This window comes from Antechinus flavipes, chromosome 6 (assembly GCF_016432865.1).
Source record: "Antechinus flavipes isolate AdamAnt ecotype Samford, QLD, Australia chromosome 6, AdamAnt_v2, whole genome shotgun sequence".
Lineage (NCBI taxonomy): Eukaryota > Metazoa > Chordata > Mammalia > Dasyuromorphia > Dasyuridae > Antechinus > Antechinus flavipes.
In genome coordinates, this window is record NC_067403.1 from 52,165,378 (window position 1) to 52,185,460 (window position 20,083).

Here is a 20,083-nt window from a genome sequence, read left to right on the forward strand (position 1 = left end):
TGATTGTACTTTTATAACTTGAAATTTTCAAAACTATTTTTTAAGTTTAAAAATTTAATTTAAAACAACTCACCTTAATGATGGAGTTAATATGTATTTTAAATGAAATTATTCTAATAATGTCTGATAACCAACTATGACAGTTTTATAATTTTTGGTCACCAACTTTATTACAAGATAAAAAAAAAAAAACAATTTTAATTTGATACCATTTGATAAAGGTATCATTAAAAAAAAAAATCAACACTTCCAAGGTTACATAGTCCAAAGTAAAATTATTAAATGTTTGTTATCAAGAGTATACCAGGTATACCTTACCATTCCTTTCTCTTTGCCAGTGCCAATCCCAAGAAGTGCAAAGTTTTTTAACATTTCACAACCTATTGCTCCACATCCAACCTACAGAGGATAAAACAACAGGAGGAACTAAGTCATTGATTTAAAAGATGTTTTATTACAGAAAAGTCCAAACTTTTATTTAAAATTACATTTTAAGTTTGAAGAAATAAAAAGAGAACAGTGTAGCAAGCTTTGAATCTAAGAAAGATCCCGTCTCTGAGAAGTGAGCTGCCTAAGCAGAAATGAGTGTTACTTATTCTAAAAGGTAGTGGGTCAAAAACTAAGTTACATTTTTATACATGAAAGACTGATAGAGGGGCAGGGGAAGGCTGGCAGCTAGAGATTTCTCCAATGCTTAGGTTGCAACAGTCTCAGTTTCTTTCATTATTTCAAGGTCTGAAGGTTCCCAGTCAAGTTTTCAGTATGAATCATAGATAATATTTCCTCAGATACATGGTTACTTTGTTTCTCTGCTGCCTTTTTCTTCATTCGATCTGCCTCTGAATAAACAGTTAGCTTAAGCGCCAATTCTTCCACTTTCACAAAGTTCTCTTCATCAGATTTTTTACTTAAATGACCAGAATTGGGTGATTTAAAAAAAATTAAGATGTTATATCATACTTGTCTATATAAATAAATATTCTAAATAATACAAGTTTATTTCAAATTCTTGAATACAAAAATGATCCAATTTATCTAATCTTTATTAAAATAAGTTTTATAATAAAACACAATGAATAAAGATAGCTTCAAAAATCTAGAACTTTGAAGAGCAAGATAAAGCAAAAAAAAAAAGGGGGGGCGCTTAAAAAAAAGGATTAATTTTTTTCGTTTCAAATGCTTACGGTATATTAGTTAACTATAGTAAATTAGTGTAGTGATACATCTTTTATCTTTTATAAAAAAAAATAACAATCTACTTCTAACTTATTAACTGATCCACAATACATTTCCTTTTGGCTTTTAAATAAAAATACGTTGACAGCTTTTTTATCCTTGTATGCAATATCTAGCATAGAGTAGGTCTTAAGTATCTATATGAATATCAAAGCTAGACTTTGTTTATTATCAGAACATTTCGAAAAATAAAAAGGTTGGTCACTTAAAAATACCATTAACTTTAATTAAAAGATAAATGGGAGAAAATGTATTTTTAATTATGGGAAAATTCTGCCTTCCCATCTCCATCTCTTCCACTCCCTCAAACCCACCATTTCAAAATAGTGCATATTAAGTCCAACTAGTATGTCTTTGTCTTAGTTTATTAAATTAGCTACATGAATGTACCACATATTCCCGCTATCTATACTTACTAAGAATATATTCAAATTTTGAAGCTTTTGGCATAAAGTGTCACCAATACAAGCTCTTAATGCATCATATCGATCTCCTCTGCAGGGGGAAAAAAAATGACAGAAAGACAAATCAACACAAACAATTACACTATTTAAAAAAAATTGTCATCTATAACAAAGATTTAAATTGCTTATTCAAGGATTCTATAATGCTTATCACTATAGCATGAAAATGATCAGTTTGAAATGATGCTTAAAATACCTCCCTAAAGGAGATCAAATATAGTGGAAGAAACTTATATTTTGAGAGATAAATAGTAAGCCAAAAGTATTAATCTAATTTTTTGTTAGGCCTCATGATAGTCTCTTGTAAGCATATACCTACAAAGATACATAGCAGAACTTTTTACCTTGGGAGGAATTCTTCACAGTTAGATTTATCCAGAGATTCAAACAGATCTGCTGCTTCAATATATAGCTGGAAAAAAATACAGAGTATACTTAACTGTTTACAATACCTTATTTATTTTACTTTTTTTTTTCTTTCTGAATCTCACAAATAAGAAAAATGACTTAATATCACACAAGAAAAGAAATTATCCTATGGACTTAAAAAAAAGAACAAAGAACAATTACTCTAGAAAATTTATGTAAACTACATACAAACTAAAATAAAACAGAAGCTAAAACAAAACTGAGAAGTAGCACATAACTATTTTAAAGACATTCATTATGGTCATTTTAGATAAAATAGCTCGCCTTTAATAATTTTAATTCCAGTTCCTTTTCAGGACTCCAAGGGAAATTGATTGAACTACTTAATTTTAACTACATATTTTTGTGAATACTTAACATGATTTCTAAGAATTCATCTAATTCTAAATAATTTATTTTTCCTGTAGCCAATATATTATATAAATGAAATAAAATGACCTAACCTTAAAGCACTATATAACTATTAATTATTATTACATTTGTGTTTTATTAACTATAACAAATTATTCTCATAAAGTACTCAGTTTACATTTTTCAAAGAGCTTTCACATGTATATTTTCTGATTCAATCTCAGAACTCTGTGAAACGAAAAAGGTATGAATTTATGCCCAATTTAAAACTGAGGCTCCTAGTGGTTGTTACGTATTTAGTTCAAGTCACATAGTTAGAAATAAAATCAAAACTAACCTTAAAAAGTCCAAATTTAGTGAGAATTGAATAAATCAGGTCCCTCACTTGCAGTTTAAAGAATTAAGTCATTTAACAAGAACCAATTATAGCCTGTAGCAATCATAATAAAATAGCAGTTATGTTAAGATAACTTAATTTGTGCATCATGTTCTTATTTGTATTGACCATCTTGAGGGCAACAAGAATTAATTATCATACAGTTTTTAAATCATCTGTAAATATTAACAACTGCCATTCTAAAATGTGAGTTCCTTATCCAATGACTTGCCTCAATCCATCACTAATAAAAAGGCAAATGTATTAATATTGATATCTTTTAATATAAATTACAGCAAAACATGTAAGTTTCAGCAAAGCAAAAGGGAGAATTTATCTACATCTCCTTAGATATGCAAATAGCTAATTAACAACTAAAAGAAAAAATTATCATTTAACTAGATAATTGGTCATTTTACCTTATCATCTTAATAATTAGCAAAAGCTAGATCACCATTAGCACAATTGCAAATTATGTGCCACCATTTCATTAAGGGATGATCACAGAGAAAACAAAATCCTATGGATTTACTATGACCATCATATGATTTTAAAATAGTCAACATATACAATGATATTTAGAGATTTCAATGAGATGGTGAAAAATGTTAGAACATGTGTTTTGGAATTAAAAATAAAACCACAACAGGTCAAAGACTTGTAGACTCGTCAGAAGCTTCATACATGTCCATAATTAATACTTTCTTCCAGCAGAGAAGACACAATAAACATTGGTCAATCCTATACACACACACACACACACAGTCTCCCTCTCTCTAAAGTCTCTCTTTAACAAGAGGGGCACCTGAATGGTGCAGTAGATAGAGCACCAACCCTGAATCAGGAGAACCTGAGCCCAAATATGACCTCACATTCTTGACACTTCCTAGCTATGTGACCATATCTCAATTGCCTCACAAAAAAACAAAAAAAATGGCATAACTGCATAACTCTTTTAAAAATATTTTGACAAGAAATAATTAATAATTAATTTCTGAATTAGCTCCTAGTGTGAAATAAGATTATTGAACAGTTACAACCAAAATCATACTAAGAGAGTAAAGATGAGACAAGAGATTACAATTACAAAAGATACAAACAAGCTCTTCAAAGTGAGACATGGGAATTATAAAGGAAAAGGACTTTTAGGTGTCAAAGGATACAAAGAGGCATTTTCAAAAGAGAAAAGCCAAGCTTTTAACAATCATATAAAAACCTTCTAAATCACTAATAATAAGGTGAAATGAACATTAAATAATCCCGAGGTTTCCCCACACAAATACGATAAACGAATACTTAGTGTGGAAAAGGCTTTAGGCAGACAGATACATTCGTATGCTTCTAGAAAAGTTGAAAATTGATCCAACCACTCTGGAGAACTAATTTATGATATGAAGGCATGTGTGGTATGAAGGCAAAGCCAGAGGAAAACGTACAACATAAAAACATTTACAGCAGTACTTTTTGTACTAACAAAGACTTAGGAGGAAAGTGGTGCCATTGACTTGAAAATGAAAGAACTGTGGCACGTGAACAAAAAAGGAATATTATTGCACCTCCCTCTTCTCCCCCCCCCCCCCCACCAAATTCAAATATGAAACATTGAGAAAACTTGAGGAAGACATTTATGAAAAGAAGCAGAATTGCTTGCCTATGATTTTCTATTACAAGTGAGTGTTGGTCTGGGGGTAGAAGTGAGGATAGGGAAAAGGGAAAAAGATAGACTAGTGGAAAGTGACAGGATGAAAAAGACAAAAGAAACACATTCATAAGGGGGCAGAGAAACAGATTATTACAGGCTTGTTAAATTCAATAAATATTTAAAAACTAAGCTTTTTTTGTATGTTTGTTGATAACGATTAAGTTTATAAGGAGAAAATAATTTACATGATGACATTAATATGAATCAAAAAAAAATTTTGTGTGTGTGTGTGTGTGTGTGATACAATATGGGAGGGTACCTAAAGGGTAAAGAGAAGGGCCACAGAGAAAAGTAAGTGATGCATCAGGGCCAAACCAAGGGCTGGTAATGAAGTGAAGTTGACTACTCTGATCTCAGGAAGAGAAAGGTGTAAAGGCAAATGGATGAGGAAAGAGTACAGGGGCAATGCTGAAAAAGTGAAACGGAACGAGACCTTACTTGGGAGGTGGGAAGGGGTCCAACTGATGATTGCTTCTGTGGGTGAAGAGAAATGTATGGGATCTGGTGTTTTACAAGTTTTTTAATCCTGTGAAAGGAGGTGAGGGAAGTTGGAACCCTAGGGGGAAGAGGGGAGCAACTGAAACCTGGAGTGAGAGACAACGGACACAAGGAGGAAATTTCTTGGTAAATAAAGGAAAAAATATCAACAAAAGGAGATATAGATTAGTGATGATCTGTATTCTTAGAGATGTAGTAGAGGGAGGGGCCTTACTGTGGGGTAGTGTCCTCTCTGACACCTGCAATAACTGGCAGTTATTGAGATACAATGGCAAAGGGAAACATAGGATAAGGCAGTAGCAGAAAGTGCCAAGAGGAGAGAGCCTAGAAGAGATATCTGGGAGGCTTTGAAAGTATGAGGACACAAAGAAAAGAGAGAAAGACTAGATAATTATAGGAATCAGAAATCAGAAGATGGATATCCAGAGTGAACAGAAAGAGAACATGGATAATGAAGAGAGCAGAGAAATATTTCTTTTTTTGGAAAAAGTACCATAAGATGAGATCTAAAAACTAAAGAATAGGACAAGGTGAAGGGAAGAAGAAGGGACAATCTATTTGACTGAAAAAAAGGAGAGACATATATAACCAGATAAGAAAAGTAGAGAAAAAGGAATTAAAGGTAGGTGAGAGGAAGAGAGCCAGTGAGAATAAGGCCATATTAAAAAAAGAGTGGCACTTTTTGTGATAGCTAAGAACTGGAAACAGAATAGACAGATGCCCATTAATTGGGAAAGCACTAAACACATTATGGTACATGAATACAATGGAATTTTGTGGTGCTCTAAAAATGCTGTGTGAGATGAATAAAGAGAAACAAAGAAAGATCTATATGAACTGAAGCAGTAAAGTAAGCAGAGCCAAGAAAACTATAAAAAGCAACTAAAACAATGTAAACTGAAAGAATGACACACCCAAACAATCAGAAGTACCTGTAAAAAAATTATAAAGATAAGTAGAATTAAAATGAAATGTTGAAAAGACACTCCCAATCTCCTCTTCAGGAAAGTGAAAGATCCACAGTTGTTACACATTACATATGTTTTCAGACTTCAATGCATTGTTTAGTTATGCTAACTTTTGGGAGGAAAAGAGATACATATAACATGTTAAGATACAGAAAATATCAATAAAAATATAGTTGAAGAATTAATGCAAAGGAAAATAAAAGAGACTTCAGGAAAAAAGACTTCAGAACTCTGATCAATGCAGCAACCAACCATGACTTTGGAAGACTATGGTACAGCATATTTTCTCCTATAGCATAGGCACGGGGGTGATAGGTGGAAAATAAATATGGAATGAGAAAGACATGGTCAGTCTGTTCATTTTTGTTGAATGACTGTACTTGTTACTAAAGAGGGTTCTATTAGAGGAAGGGAAGAAACCACTAAGAAGTAACAGTAATGTAAGAAGAGCATCGATATAATAGTTAAATGTAACAAAAATAATATTGATACAGATCGCCAGCCACAATGAAGGGATATGGCATTAAGGCAATACTGGTTTGTAGTGATCTAGAATCTGTAAAATTATTTTAAAAACAAACAAACAAACAATGGAATAACATTAAGAGCATTACTAACTCATAAAATAGCAGCATTCAATAGAAGTTATTAAAATATAAACAGTACCAAAATACAAAACTAACCCACTGGCATAAGGGAGAAAATTTTCCCGTCACAGCTTTCAATACTTCTTGGCTGGCAACTCCTCCTATTGCTGCAGCTAGGGGAGCTAAGAAGCCTTGGGCAGTCCAGGAGAGCCAATTCACAATGTTAACATCTACTTCAGGCTGAAAAATAATCCAGAAAAAAAGATGAACAACAGTATTTTTATGGGACAGATCATTTAAAACTGTACTGACATTATCATGGGTCTACTTCTAAAAAGGCTGCCCCAAAACTTTTCTAATAAATGCACTTCAAAATTGATGCAGAAAAAAGTTCTGAATTCACAACACAATTCACATAAGCTTGTGGTTTATAATATAAACCTTTTGTACACAGTAGGTACTTAAATCAACCTATCAATAAGGATGAAAAACCTATGTAGAAAGTGCTATTAGTGAGGTATGAGAGATACAAAATCAAAATTGACAGTCCCTCCTCAGGGAGTTAATATTCTAGTGGGAGTGGAAGGGAGTGTATATATGGGAGGTATAGAACATGGACACAGTTCTGTAAATATAAGATGTACACAAAATAAACATTAAGTACTTTAGGATAGAGTAAGGTACTAACAAGTGGGAACAGTAAAGGCCTCCTATAAGAGAGGGCATTTGAGTTTTGTCTTTAAGGAGATTAAAGTCTTGGGAAATGGAGGCAAAGAGGAAGAATATTCCAGGTGAGAGGCATGATTTGGTGTAGAGTGTCACAGACAGGGAATCCCAGGGATTTTAGTCTAGTTGGAGTACAGAGTACATCAAACAGTTTTATGATATTAGATTGGAAAGATAAGATAAAATCAGAAGGTAAGGGGTTCTGGTTTCCAAATGGAGTTATGTTATATTATTCTAATAGGAATAATCCTCCTCCTGATAAGGGGAGAAATTAATAAATGTTGGTTAAATTGAAAGGCTGCAAGTATTAGCTTACAAAACACTCACCTTCTCTTGCAAGGTTGCACTTATAGATGTTGCTAATTTCAATAATTCTTCAGAATCCTGACGACACCTAGTATGCAACACAAAGAACCACTAAAGATCAATACGCTACAAATTTGTGTAATACTTTACATGGATTCATATTTAAACTAATAAACAGAGGAGGCAGTGTGATTGGAAAAAGCACAATGAACTTGGAATCCAGAGATGCTTCAATTCAAAATCCAGCTCTGATATTTAATTAGCTGTGTACTTTAATTTCTTTGAGCCTAAGTTTCCGTATGGAGATAATAATACCTTTATGGTTATTGGGATGATCAAAGTAGAGAATGTATAACCCTAAATTTTAAATGCCAGCTAATATCATTTACTACAAATAACTTCAGGCGATAATTTAACATGTAATAATTCAACTATTTTTCTAAGATTCCTGAATTTAACATCTGACCATGTCTAATTTCATCAGTAGCATCCCAATCCTAAGGGGAAAAATAAACTTCTCTATTAATTATTTAAAGCTGGCTCCACTCTTTCTCACTCATACACTCACAAAGTAGCCTATTTGCTGTTCTCTCCACAGAACATTTCATCTCCTGCTTCTGAACTTTTGCCCATATCCTATGGCTAGAAAACTCAGCTGAGATTCAGGTCTTTCCTGAAACATATTAGTTGGTTAGTATTCTCTCTCCTACTTCCATTGAAGTTACTTTGTATCTATTTATGTGTGTACATGTGGTATCCTTACAATAGGATGTAAGCTTTTTGAGAACAAGAACTATTTCATTTTTTATCTTTATATTCCCAGGATTCAGCACTATGCTTGGTATAACACAGATGTTTTATAAATGTACATTTATAAATGAATATATTCTCCTCATCAAAGATTAGCCTTTGGAAAACTTTTTTTTTTTTTTAAAAAGTTCAATCAAGAAGAGGAAAAAGGACTATTACTCACTAAGTATCTTGTGAATTTTAGAAAAGGAACAAGAAAATATCAAAATGATGTTAAAGGATTAATAATTACTACCATGGCTTTAAAATTTGATCCACGTGAAAATTTTCTCAAGTACTTCTACCAAATTCTGCCTTAAAAATATGTTCATTGTACCATAATGCATGGCTGCCTTTTTATATTCATAATCTCATTTGAAGTTCACAATCTACAAAGTAGAGGGCAAGTAAAATACATATTAGGAACCTGAGGTAAACAGTGATTTACTTAAAAGTAAAAAAAAAAAAAAAGCTACTAAATAATGGAAACAAGATTACCAGAATACTTATGTTCAAAAATTGGAACGACATCAGTGGCCCAGTGCTGACAAGATCACTCTAGATATGCCCTGCCCAGGGCAGGGTGCAGAGATACATTGTGGGACAATTGTCTCCTTCAGGCTTTCTGACTGAGATCAAATGTTCTCGCCACTTTGCCATACTGCTTCTTTACTGTATTCATTTTGATTTTAAATTAGCTCTCTCTCATGTAGGTATAAAATCTAATACATATATATCAGAAAAGTCCCCCTAAATTCTAGAATGTTTAAATTCACATGAACTATAAAGCAAAAAATAGCTGAATTCTAGAACTTAAAGGCTTATTGATCAGTACCCATCATATATGGATGTTTACAAAATAATGATTCACTGGGCAAGGAGGATGTTTTTTTAAATTGGTTTGTAAATGCCTGCACATTGCAGGTGATCAGCAAATACCAAAAAAAAAAAAAAAAAAAGGAAAAAAGAACTGACCACTTTGTTCCTTTTAAGTCAAAAAAGAACAATGCTCTTGTAAGATGGTTAAATAGTTCAAATTTCAATGAACAAACCCAAGACACCACTCAAAATATATTACCCAATATTTGGCTTTCGATTATAGTTTTCCTGGAATTGGTCCAGGGCAAGCATTGCCGCATGGATCTGTAGAGGTGCCTGTTCAGAAGAAAAAGGGAACCACAATATCAATACACATTTTTATTCTTAATATTTAATATTAAAAATGACCCACTGTACAAAGTTAGAATAGGAAAGAAGAAAGCATAAAGTTTTTGCCTCTCATTTTACAGATGAGGAAAATGTGCCCCCAAGAGATAATGTACTCAAAGCTGGAAAGGACTGTAAGACCACCTAGTCAAAGTCCCTGTTTTTACTACAAGTCTTAACAAGGTTACTCAGCAAATTAGTAGTATAAATTTGCCACCAGAATTTAGGTCACAGGTCCTTAGGAGAAAAACTGTAAGGTCTGTATACTGAGCAGATCCTCTACCACCATTTTGCCTTTTGTTCCTTTATCTTCTGCTTTCAGTTACAAAGAATGAAACTGTAATTCTTTCCTTGAAGAAATTTTAAGAATATTTTCTTATACTCTTTGTACATTTAATAAAAGCTATATATATGAATCAATAAAATTATACCAAGTATCTACTAAGTACCTAACAAGTATTATATTATGAAGAGAAGAATGTATATATTTCACAGAATTTAAAAGTGAGTTTGAAAAATTTCCTAAACTTATTTCATGTAACTGAATTAAAAAAAAAAAATGTGATTACCAATACAACTATATTTACTGAAGGCCCAATTTGCATATAAAACCAGAATTGTGCTAGGAAAATATTAAACAGAACCCACTTAAGGATTTCTTAGGATAATATAACATTTGCATAAACACAGAGGTATATTCTACTTTAAAACACATTCTCCCTAAAGTATTAATTACCTCAGGTTTGCTAAAATCAGCAATAAGGCATGTTGGATGTTTTATTTGCTTCTCCAGGCATTCCTAATAAAGAGGGGAAAAAGAGAAAATAATAAAGTATTTAAGTTCTACAAAAGTATGTTACTATAAATTGCGTAATTGATATCAGCAAAAAAAAGTTTCAGAAAAACTCATGATAATAGCATACATTAAAAGGGGAGATAAATATTCTATCTATAAATCAATGATAGAATGGATGGAAGAATACATAAAAGGGCCCGTTTTGGAATAAGAAAGGGTTCAAATCAAGCCACTAACATCTTCTGGCTAAGTGACTCAAGGCAATTCTCTGAGTGCTAAAGGCAACCTCTCTATGACTGATATTATTGTTGATATACTTCAGAAGAGGAAATTATTGAGAATTTTCTATAACAATGAAATATTAGGCTGGTATAAAAACAACAACAATAACAAAATCTTTCATTATTGTTTTCATTTTTCTAGGGATTTGAAAGAATATTAATGTTGAAAGAAATTAGATTGTGGGCAAAAAATATAACCAAAATAAAATATCAGCCCTTCCCATTTCTGCTCCAAATGTTCTTTTCTCCTCTTCTCTCTTCACATTCTCTCCCTTCTATCCAGATGACTATGAAGTCTACTAGCCTAGCCTTATTCTCTCCTGAACTCTTGTTCCTCACTGCCAATTACCTGCTGAACCTATCTACTTGTACTATCAGCACTTCAAACCTAACATGTCCACAATAAAATTATGTTACATGCGGATGACTCTACCACTCAATGATTCTATTGACTGAGGCCATAACCAGTATTTTTCAAAAATAATCTATGCATATTATGAACTTACTCATTAACAAACAGGAATAAAAAAAAGTTGAGAACATACATTTAGTTTACTCCAATTGCCCAGATTTATTACTTTTTTAGCTATCCTAAACTCTTCCTTCTCTCTCACTACATTTATCTGATCATTTGTCAAATCTTGATAATTCTACTTCCATACCACCTTGCAAAATCTTACTCAGACCTTCATTAGCCTTTGTCTGAGCCTGGACAACTGAAACAAGACTGCTTGGCCTCCTTGCTTACAGTCTTTCCATTCTCAAATAGATCCTCCACACATATGTCAAACTAATATCCCTAGATGTGGGTCTGACACTATTACTTCTCTCCTTTAAAGTCCTCAAGAGATGTCTAGGGTCTCTAGCATTCAATTCTCTTCAGCTTGGTACTTAAAGTTCTCTACAATATGGTTCCAGCTTATCTTTTCAAATATACTTATGTTATGTCTTTTCAAACAATTTGGAATGCAAGATAGCATGCACTTACATCAGCGTTCTTGGAGGTCTGAAAGATATTATTCTCCTCAAATCCATCTCTCAGAAGAATTCTTCTGTTTCCCTTTTGCAGTAGCTCAAGTGCTAGCCCAGTATATATCTCTTAGGTTGCAATATTTTTCTCATGCCAAACCAACAACCCCTCCCCAAATTCCCCAAACAAGTACTCTTCTTGATCTCAATGGAAAGTTATTAATATATTCTCTTTAGACACAACAGATTCATATAAATTCTACCAGAAGACCATTATTCTATTCTCCACAACATACATTTCTTGTATTAGTCTTTTGTAAAACTGAAGAAAACATTTCAAATACTCCCATTAAACTTATGGATAAATTTAACTGAAATGCATAATATTATTGTTAGTTAACCAAAAAAATGTTCAAGCTATGCTAACTTTCTTAATGACAGAATCTAGCACGAGAACCTTCCTACTTCATTGTATTAGGTATGTGTGTTTTGTTGAATTTCTTGGAAATAAACAAGACCAAATGCAACTGAATGTTTTGGCTAATAGTGTTCAAATATAAAATTATTTTTATTCATATCACAGAACTTTGGTACTGAAAAGGTCTTTTTGAAACATCCAAGTTTACCTTTTTTTTTTAGGTAAAGAAGGTAGTGATTCAGAGAAGAGAAGAACTTTATACTAGCTGAAAATCTTTTTTAAAATTACATTCACACAAACTCCTAAAATAATAAGTATACTGTAAGGACTATTATTTTACAGGACATGAAACTGAAGGGGGACAATAGAGATGATTCTCATTCACATTTCTTAATAAGAAAGCTGAAGCTTAGTGCGAGTTAAGTATATTTTCCAAGGTACAGAAGTGATATGCAGCACAGCCATATCCTTTGTTCCAAATCTAATTAATTCTGATTTCAACTATACTATGGCTGGCACTTTAGTTTACAATTCAGAATGTTTCAGTGACTCAGGACCACAGTATTAAACAATCATTTTCTACTACTAGAAGAGATGGAAAGATGCTGACTTGAATTCAAACAAGTTCCAAAAAATCATTAGCAAAGTTCTTAAAAAAAAAAAAAAAAAAAAAAAAGTAAATTCTGGAAATGATTTTCTTAAAATTTACTTCCTTCTCCTTGGTGTAGAACGATAAAACAAATAAACAAAACTGAATTCTAGTTGAAACTCTAATTAGTTGGCTAATAATAGAAGATATATGCTTTCTATTTATTCATGAGCTATTCTGTTGGTCACTCAATGTAAATATGTATTTAACAAAACAAAATACTTACAAAACAAAATGTTTGAGATGTCTTAACTTGAACAGCTATACCTCCATGTAAATATGGCTCCATTTCTGTAGTATCACCAATACTGAAAGAAAATGGTGACACCACTGGGGAAAAAAAAAGAAAATACAGAAACCATTATACCCTAAACAGGATTCACATGGCACGACTATCTCCCCCTACACTTTATTTTTCCTTTAAGTCAAGCATGCAACCACATTTTAAATTTTGAACTATAGTCTTTTTAAAGCAATTATCCTCTAGATTCTATAATGACAATAATATCAAAGGATATATTAATTCAAAACAATTATAAAGTCAAAATACAGATTATGCTTCTAAAATTTTCTTTTTTTCAAAGAAAGAAAACTAACATGTTTGTATAATTATTTTAATTCTCTAAAGTACCTATGAATGAAAAGTTTAAGTAGATAAACTGAATTATTGGTTTGCTGATAATTAGATATGATCTCATACTGACATAGGGCTTTAAGGTTTATAAAGGGCCTTTTCTCACAGGTACTTACGAGTGCAAGTATATCCCCTGTTATTTTCTAGATCAATGAACAGAAGCTGAGAGGCTAAAGTGACTTGTCACACAGCTAGTTTAGAGAAGAAATTCAAAACCAGGCATCCTGCCTATAAGTTCAGTATTCTTTCTGCTATGTTAAGTTGGCTCTCTATTTTATAACTAATACTTAAATCTTGTTTACTAGGTTTTTGGGTGTGAATCCATTTAAAACTAATAATAGTAACATAAAATAGCTAAATTATTACCTTAAATTTTAAAAGTATTCTATATATGTTATTTCATTTAACCTACACAGTTAGAGCTATTAATTTACAGCTTACTGATGAGGATACTGAAGCTCAAAGAGTTTTAAGTAACTTAATTGTCCCTGGTCAAAAGCATAGTAATTTTTTTTTCTTTTATCAAAAGATACTTATTTAAGAGAAAAAGTTACAGACAAAATGAAGAGATTTTTTAAAAATTTAATTTAATTTAATTTTATAATAACTTTATATTGACAGAATCCATGCCAGGGTAATTTTTTAACACGTTATCCCTTGCACTCGCTTCTGTTCCGATTTTTCCCCTCCCTCCCTCCACCCCCTCCCCTAGATGGCAAGCAGTCCTATATATTTTAGATATGTTGCAGTATATCCTAGATACAATATGTGTTTGCAGAACCGAACAATTCTCTTGTTGCACAGGGAGAATTGTATTCAGAAGGTAAAAATAACCCAGGAAGAAAAACAAAAATGCAAATAGTTCGCATTCATTTCCCAGCTGCTTCTGTCCATCATTTATCAATTGAAACTGAGTAAGGTCTCTTTGTCAAAGAAATCCACTTCCATCAGAATATATCCTCATACAATATTGTTGTCGAAGTGTATAATGATCTTCTGGTTCTGCTCATTTCACTTAGCATCAGTTCGTGTAAGTCTCTCCAAGCCTCTCTGTATTCATCCTGCTGGTCATTTCTTACAGAACAATAATATTCCATAACATTCATATACCACAATTTACCCAGCCATTTTCCAATTGATGGGCACCCATTCAATTTCCAGTTTCTAGCCACTACAAACAGGGCTGCCACAAACATTTTGGCACATACAGGTCCCTTTCCCTTCTTTAGTATCTCTTTGGGGTATAAGCCCAGAAGTAACACTGCTGGATCAAAGGGTATGCACAGTTTGATAACTTTTTGGGCATAATTCTAGATTGCTCTCCAGAATGATTAGATTCATTCACAACTCCACCAACAATGCATCAGTGTCCCAGCTTTCCCGCATCCCCTCCAACATTCATCATTATTTTTTCCTGTCATCTTAGCCAATCTGACAGGTGTGTAATGGTATCTCAGAGTTGTCTTAATTTGCATTTCTCTGATCAATAGTGATTTGGAACACTCATATGAGTGGTAATAGTTTCAATTTCATCATCTGAAAATTGTCTGTTCATATCCTTTGACCATTTATCAATTGGAGAATGGCTTGATTTCTTATAAATTTGAGTCAGTTCTCTATATATTTTAGAAATGAGGCCTTTATCAGAACTTTTAACTGTGAAGATGTTTTCCCAGTTTGTTGCTTCCCTTCTAATCTTGTTTGCATTAGTTTTATTTGTACAAAGGCTTTTTAATTTGATATAATCAAAATTTTCTATTTGGTGATCAGTAATGGTCTCTAATTCATCTTTGGTCACAAATTTCTTTCTCCTCCACAAGTCTGAAAGATAAACTATCCTATGTTCCTCTAATTTATTTATAATCTCCTTCTTTATGCCTAGGTCATGGACCCATTTTGATCTTATCTTGGTATATGGTGTTAAGTGTGGGTCCATGCCTAATTTCCGCCATACTAATTTCCAGTTATCCCAGCAGTTTTTATCAAATAATGAATTCTTATCCCAAAAGTTAGGATCTTTGGGCTTGTCAAACACTAGATTGCTATAGTTGACTATTCTGTCTTGTGAACCTAACCTTTTCCACTGATCAACTAATCTATTTCTTAGCCAATACCAAATGGTTTTGGTGACTGCCGCTTTATAATCAGGTACAGCTAGGCCACCTTCATTTGATTTTTTTTTTTCATTAATTCCCTTGAGATTCTCGACTTTTATTGTTCCATATGAATTTTGTTGTTATTTTTTCTAGATCATTAAAATATTTTCTTGGAAGTCTGATTGGTATAGCACTAAATAAATAGATTAGGGAGTATTGTCATCTTTATTATATTCACTCGGCCTATCCAAGAGCACTTAATATTTTTCCAATTATTTAAGTCTGACTTTATTTGTGTGGAAAGTTTTTTGTAATTTTGCTCATATAATTCCTGACTTTCCTTTGGTAGATAGATTCCCAAATATTTAATGTTATCAACAGTTATTTTGAATGGAATTTCTCTTCGTATCTCTTGCTGTTGGATTTTATTGGTGATGTATAAAAATGCTGAGGATTTATGGGGATTTATTTTGTATCCTGCTACTTTGCTAAAATTATGAAATCTCTAATAGCTTTTTAGAAGAATATCTGGGGTTCTCTAGGTATACCATCATATCATCTGCAAAGAGTGATAGTTTGGTTTCCTCATTGCCTACTCTAATTCCTTTAATCTCTTTCTCGACTTTTATTGCAGAGGCTAGTGTTTCTAATACAATATTGAATAATAATGGTGATAGTGGGCAACCTTGCTTCACTCCAGATCTTAGTGGGAAAGGTTCCAGTTTTTCCCCATTGCATATGATGCTTACTGATGGTTTTAAATATATGCTCTTGACTATTTTAAGGAAAAGTCTATTTATTCCTAACAAGCATAGTAATTTCAAGATATAGATGAGAATTGGAGGTCATTCTTCTTTCCAAGTACAGGAAGTTTCCCCACTAAGCCACACTTATGTCTCAAGATGTTAAGTTGTACTTCTTTTTTTTTTTTGCTGAGGCAATTGGGGTTAAGTGACTTGCCCAGGGTCACACAGCTAGACAGTGTCTGAGACCAGATTTGAACTCAGGTCCTCCTGACTTCAGGGCTGGTGCTCTATCCACTGTGCCACCTAGCTGCCCCATAAGTTGTACTTCTTAACAAATAGGATCCTTACATCAATCTACCATAGAGTATAGCCTGAATAAACATTTTTCTGTAGTATTCTTTGTTTGGTTTTCTGGAGGTCTTGGAGCAGCCTTCTTTTCAGCAGAGCAATCACCACAAGAACAGGCAGGTGATAAAGTCCAAATCCTTTATTATCTCCTTCACAATCTACTTTCCTTGCATGGAGCTGGGCAGCTTTCTGGAGAGCCTTTCAGACCCATCTTGGTCTCAGTGGAGGAAGTGCAGGAGGCCAGCCACCAGGAGTCTGACCCAAGATGGAATGAATGTATCTGGGTCCTTTCTGAGTCTATGAGTGGCCCTTCTGAGTCTGTCTCTGACTCTGACAGGCCTTGGTCTCAGTGGGGGAAGTGCAGGAGGCGAGGCCAGACTAGCCATGGTGCTGTGAGATGAAGTGAATGAATCTGTCTCTCAGTTCCCCAGGAGAGCCTAATGGAAGATAGAATGAATCTCTCTCCTTGGCTCTGAGAGCTTGAGCTCCCACCTCCAGTCCTTTATCTTCTCTAGTTCTGACTCTGGCTGAGTTTGTCCTAGCTTATATGCTCTCTTATAATTACATTATTATCGGTGTCAATCTTGTAGAACTATATTAAATACTAAGTACATGTACTGAACTAGAGAACTATTAAGCACCATGCTAAACTAGATAACCCTTGTCTTATTAATTCCATTGACTTAATACCTTGTAAGAATACTTGTTTCAAGCTTAGAGTTCTGGCCTATAACATTTTTCCATCTCAGTTTTTTCTCTGGGAAAATCAGGATAAGTTCTTTTGACTAATGATGGAATATTTTAGAAGAAGGTTTTGCAATATTCTATAATAGTCAACATAATGTCACTGCAAACAGGAGCATCTAAAGAATCTCATTATCTATTGGGAGTTCTTTCTTCAATTTCGATTCTGTGCTAGACATACTCCATATAAATGGCAAATAATTCTGATGAGCTTTAAACCTTGTTTCATACTGATTACATTCAGGCCATCATATATTGCTTTTAATGACCTCAAGTAATTCCTTGAAACAAAGATCCATTTTATCACAATGATATTCTCCTAATGATGCTGCAGGGCTACACCAGAAGCTTTAAGGAGAAGGAGATAGCATACCAGAATATGCTACAGCATGTTAGCAACAATTTGTAGACTAATTATTTAAAGATCATTCTGTGAAAAGGAAATGAGTCAAATATGTGTGAAAACAAAAGATAACTGATAGATAGTCTGTATTTCACTGATATCCAGAAAATAAGGTTCCTATCATATCAGATGGAACACTTATGGAAGACTTATTAGTACATGGGCATGATTTACAAAGGATGAGAAGGTGAACGAATGAATTGCAACTTTTACCACAGGAGAGTATCAGAACTCTATAAATGGGTCAAAGATTCAACTTGAAATTTTAGAACACATGGCATCAGCTTACCAGTTATTTGTTTTGTGAATCCATTTAATCCCGTCATGCCATTTATTTCTCTAAATGTTACAAAATTTCCTGTCTCAAGTCTGTGAGGATGATTTTCAAGACAAGTTACAATTCCAGGATTTGCCTGAAAGTAAATTAGCCAGAAGGTTAATGAAGAAAGAAAAACTTTCAAAGCCCAGTCTCAATTATCTTTATTCAAAATTTTTGTCTCATCATTTAAAATTCCTTCAATAGCCAATACAATAAAAATCAAGAGTGGGAAAAAGGATCTAGAAAATTTTACTTGAATGTTACTTACATAGCAACAAAAAATAAACTGACAGGTTGGTGAAAAACCAACTAAGAAAAAAGAGAAGGATATGCTATCATAATGAATCACAAACCTTTAGAAATATATTCAAAATTTTTTTCCCCTTAAAAACAGGATAAGAAAAAGCATTTATTGTACATGGATGTATTTACGAGAATATAATTCAAGTGACAGGAAGCCATAACCCCTTTATACTTTAATCAGGTTCTAGTTAACATATGTAACTTTGGTGTTAAGTTTCTCACACTGGACTTTAAAACTTCACAGAGAAGTTAAAAGATTACTGGATGAAATAAATCATTGGGGGAAAGGTTATACAGATGGCAGTATTGAAAAAAAAATGTAACAAAAAGTATTTGTTTATTAGAGTCATTTTAAAAAATATTCTATTTGGCTCTTTTTACCACTGAAATCTACCAAAGACCAAATTAAAGAAGGGAAATTTGTTGCTTTTTGGATAATAAAGATGATATTCCTAACTTTGGGATTAATTAAAACTGAAATAAGCAACTTAGGAAAGTTTGAGAAATTAAAAAAATGTGGAAAGTCATTCATACAGATAATTTTATCTTTCAAAAACTAGAAAAGCCAATAAGGGGAACTTCCATACTGAATCTAATTTATATTAAATATACATCAAAATTGGAATTATATATTATATTGGAAATATATATTATATATTGGATTATGTTTCAAAATTGAAATGAAATGAGACACTCGAAAATCATTTGACAGTTAATAAAAAATTTATTTCATAATAGTGGAGAAGAATACTCAACAATAGGCATCAAAGACACCTTTAATAGACTTGGTTGGGTTTTTCTGTCTGAGCTGCTCATTGTGGTCTATCAACCAAATAGCAGAGAACTCTTGTTCCTTATGGCTGCTTTGTATTCAGATGACAAAAAAGGGAGTCAATAGCTTGAGTTTTAGCCCTCTCAGTCAACTAAGACTCAAGGACTGCCTTAGTATCTTTTAGAGAAAAATTCGGACACAGGGTTGGACTGAGGATACTGCTTTTAAGAGTATACTACTAAAAAAAAAAAAAAAAAAAAAGAGTATACTACTGTCAGTAATCTGTGAAAGATCATTTAAAATTAAAGTTGTAACAGACTGGAGAAGGGTAAATTTTCCAATTTTCCAAAAAGGGAGAAGATACACTTTTCAAATAATACAGGTTAGTGAGAGTGACTTTAATATCTTGAGAGAAGTGATCATTACAAGGATCCAGCACAACTTTAACTACAGGTCATGCAAAATAACCTTATTTCCTTTTTTTGGATAGCATTACAAAACTGGCAGATCAAAAGTATATTATACCCATATGTTACTCAGAAACATTTGATAAAGTATCTCATGCCACTCTTAAGTACAAGACAGAGAGATGTATTCTAAATAATAGGACAGGGGAATGAATTTCTAACAGGACAGATTCAGAGTAGTTGTTATAACCTCAAAGTCAGTCTGAAAGATCTACAGTGCAGTAACTCAAGATCTGTGTTTCCTAATATAATAATCTTGGATAAAGACCCAGAGAGCAGGCTCATCAAATGTGAAGAGAAACTGGAAAGAATGTTTATTAAGAGCCTAATATATGTCATGTACTGTGCTAAAGGCTGGAGACACAAAGAAACATTAAAAAAAATAATCCCTGTCCTTGAGGAACTTAGAATTTAATGGGGGAAGACAACATGCCAATAACCATATATTGACTATATAAGTCTGTGTGTGTGTGTGTGTGTGTGTGTGTGTGTGTGTGTGT

General features: G+C 32.9%; 1 protein-coding gene across 1 annotated transcript in view; it reads right to left on the reverse strand.

The window, feature by feature from the left end:
• Positions 1 to 20,083, reverse strand: part of UBA6 (ubiquitin like modifier activating enzyme 6) — a 69,399-nt gene that overhangs the window by 30,437 nt on the left and 18,879 nt on the right. The window contains exons 9-17 of the mRNA XM_051966627.1: positions 18,012 to 18,135; positions 12,978 to 13,081; positions 10,375 to 10,437; positions 9,511 to 9,587; positions 7,665 to 7,731; positions 6,708 to 6,851; positions 2,045 to 2,112; positions 1,653 to 1,731; positions 319 to 399 (exon numbers count right to left, since the gene is read on the reverse strand). Coding sequence (XP_051822587.1) covers positions 319 to 399; positions 1,653 to 1,731; positions 2,045 to 2,112; positions 6,708 to 6,851; positions 7,665 to 7,731; positions 9,511 to 9,587; positions 10,375 to 10,437; positions 12,978 to 13,081; positions 18,012 to 18,135 — 807 coding nt within the window. The remainder of the gene's footprint in view (positions 1 to 318; positions 400 to 1,652; positions 1,732 to 2,044; positions 2,113 to 6,707; positions 6,852 to 7,664; positions 7,732 to 9,510; positions 9,588 to 10,374; positions 10,438 to 12,977; positions 13,082 to 18,011; positions 18,136 to 20,083) is intronic.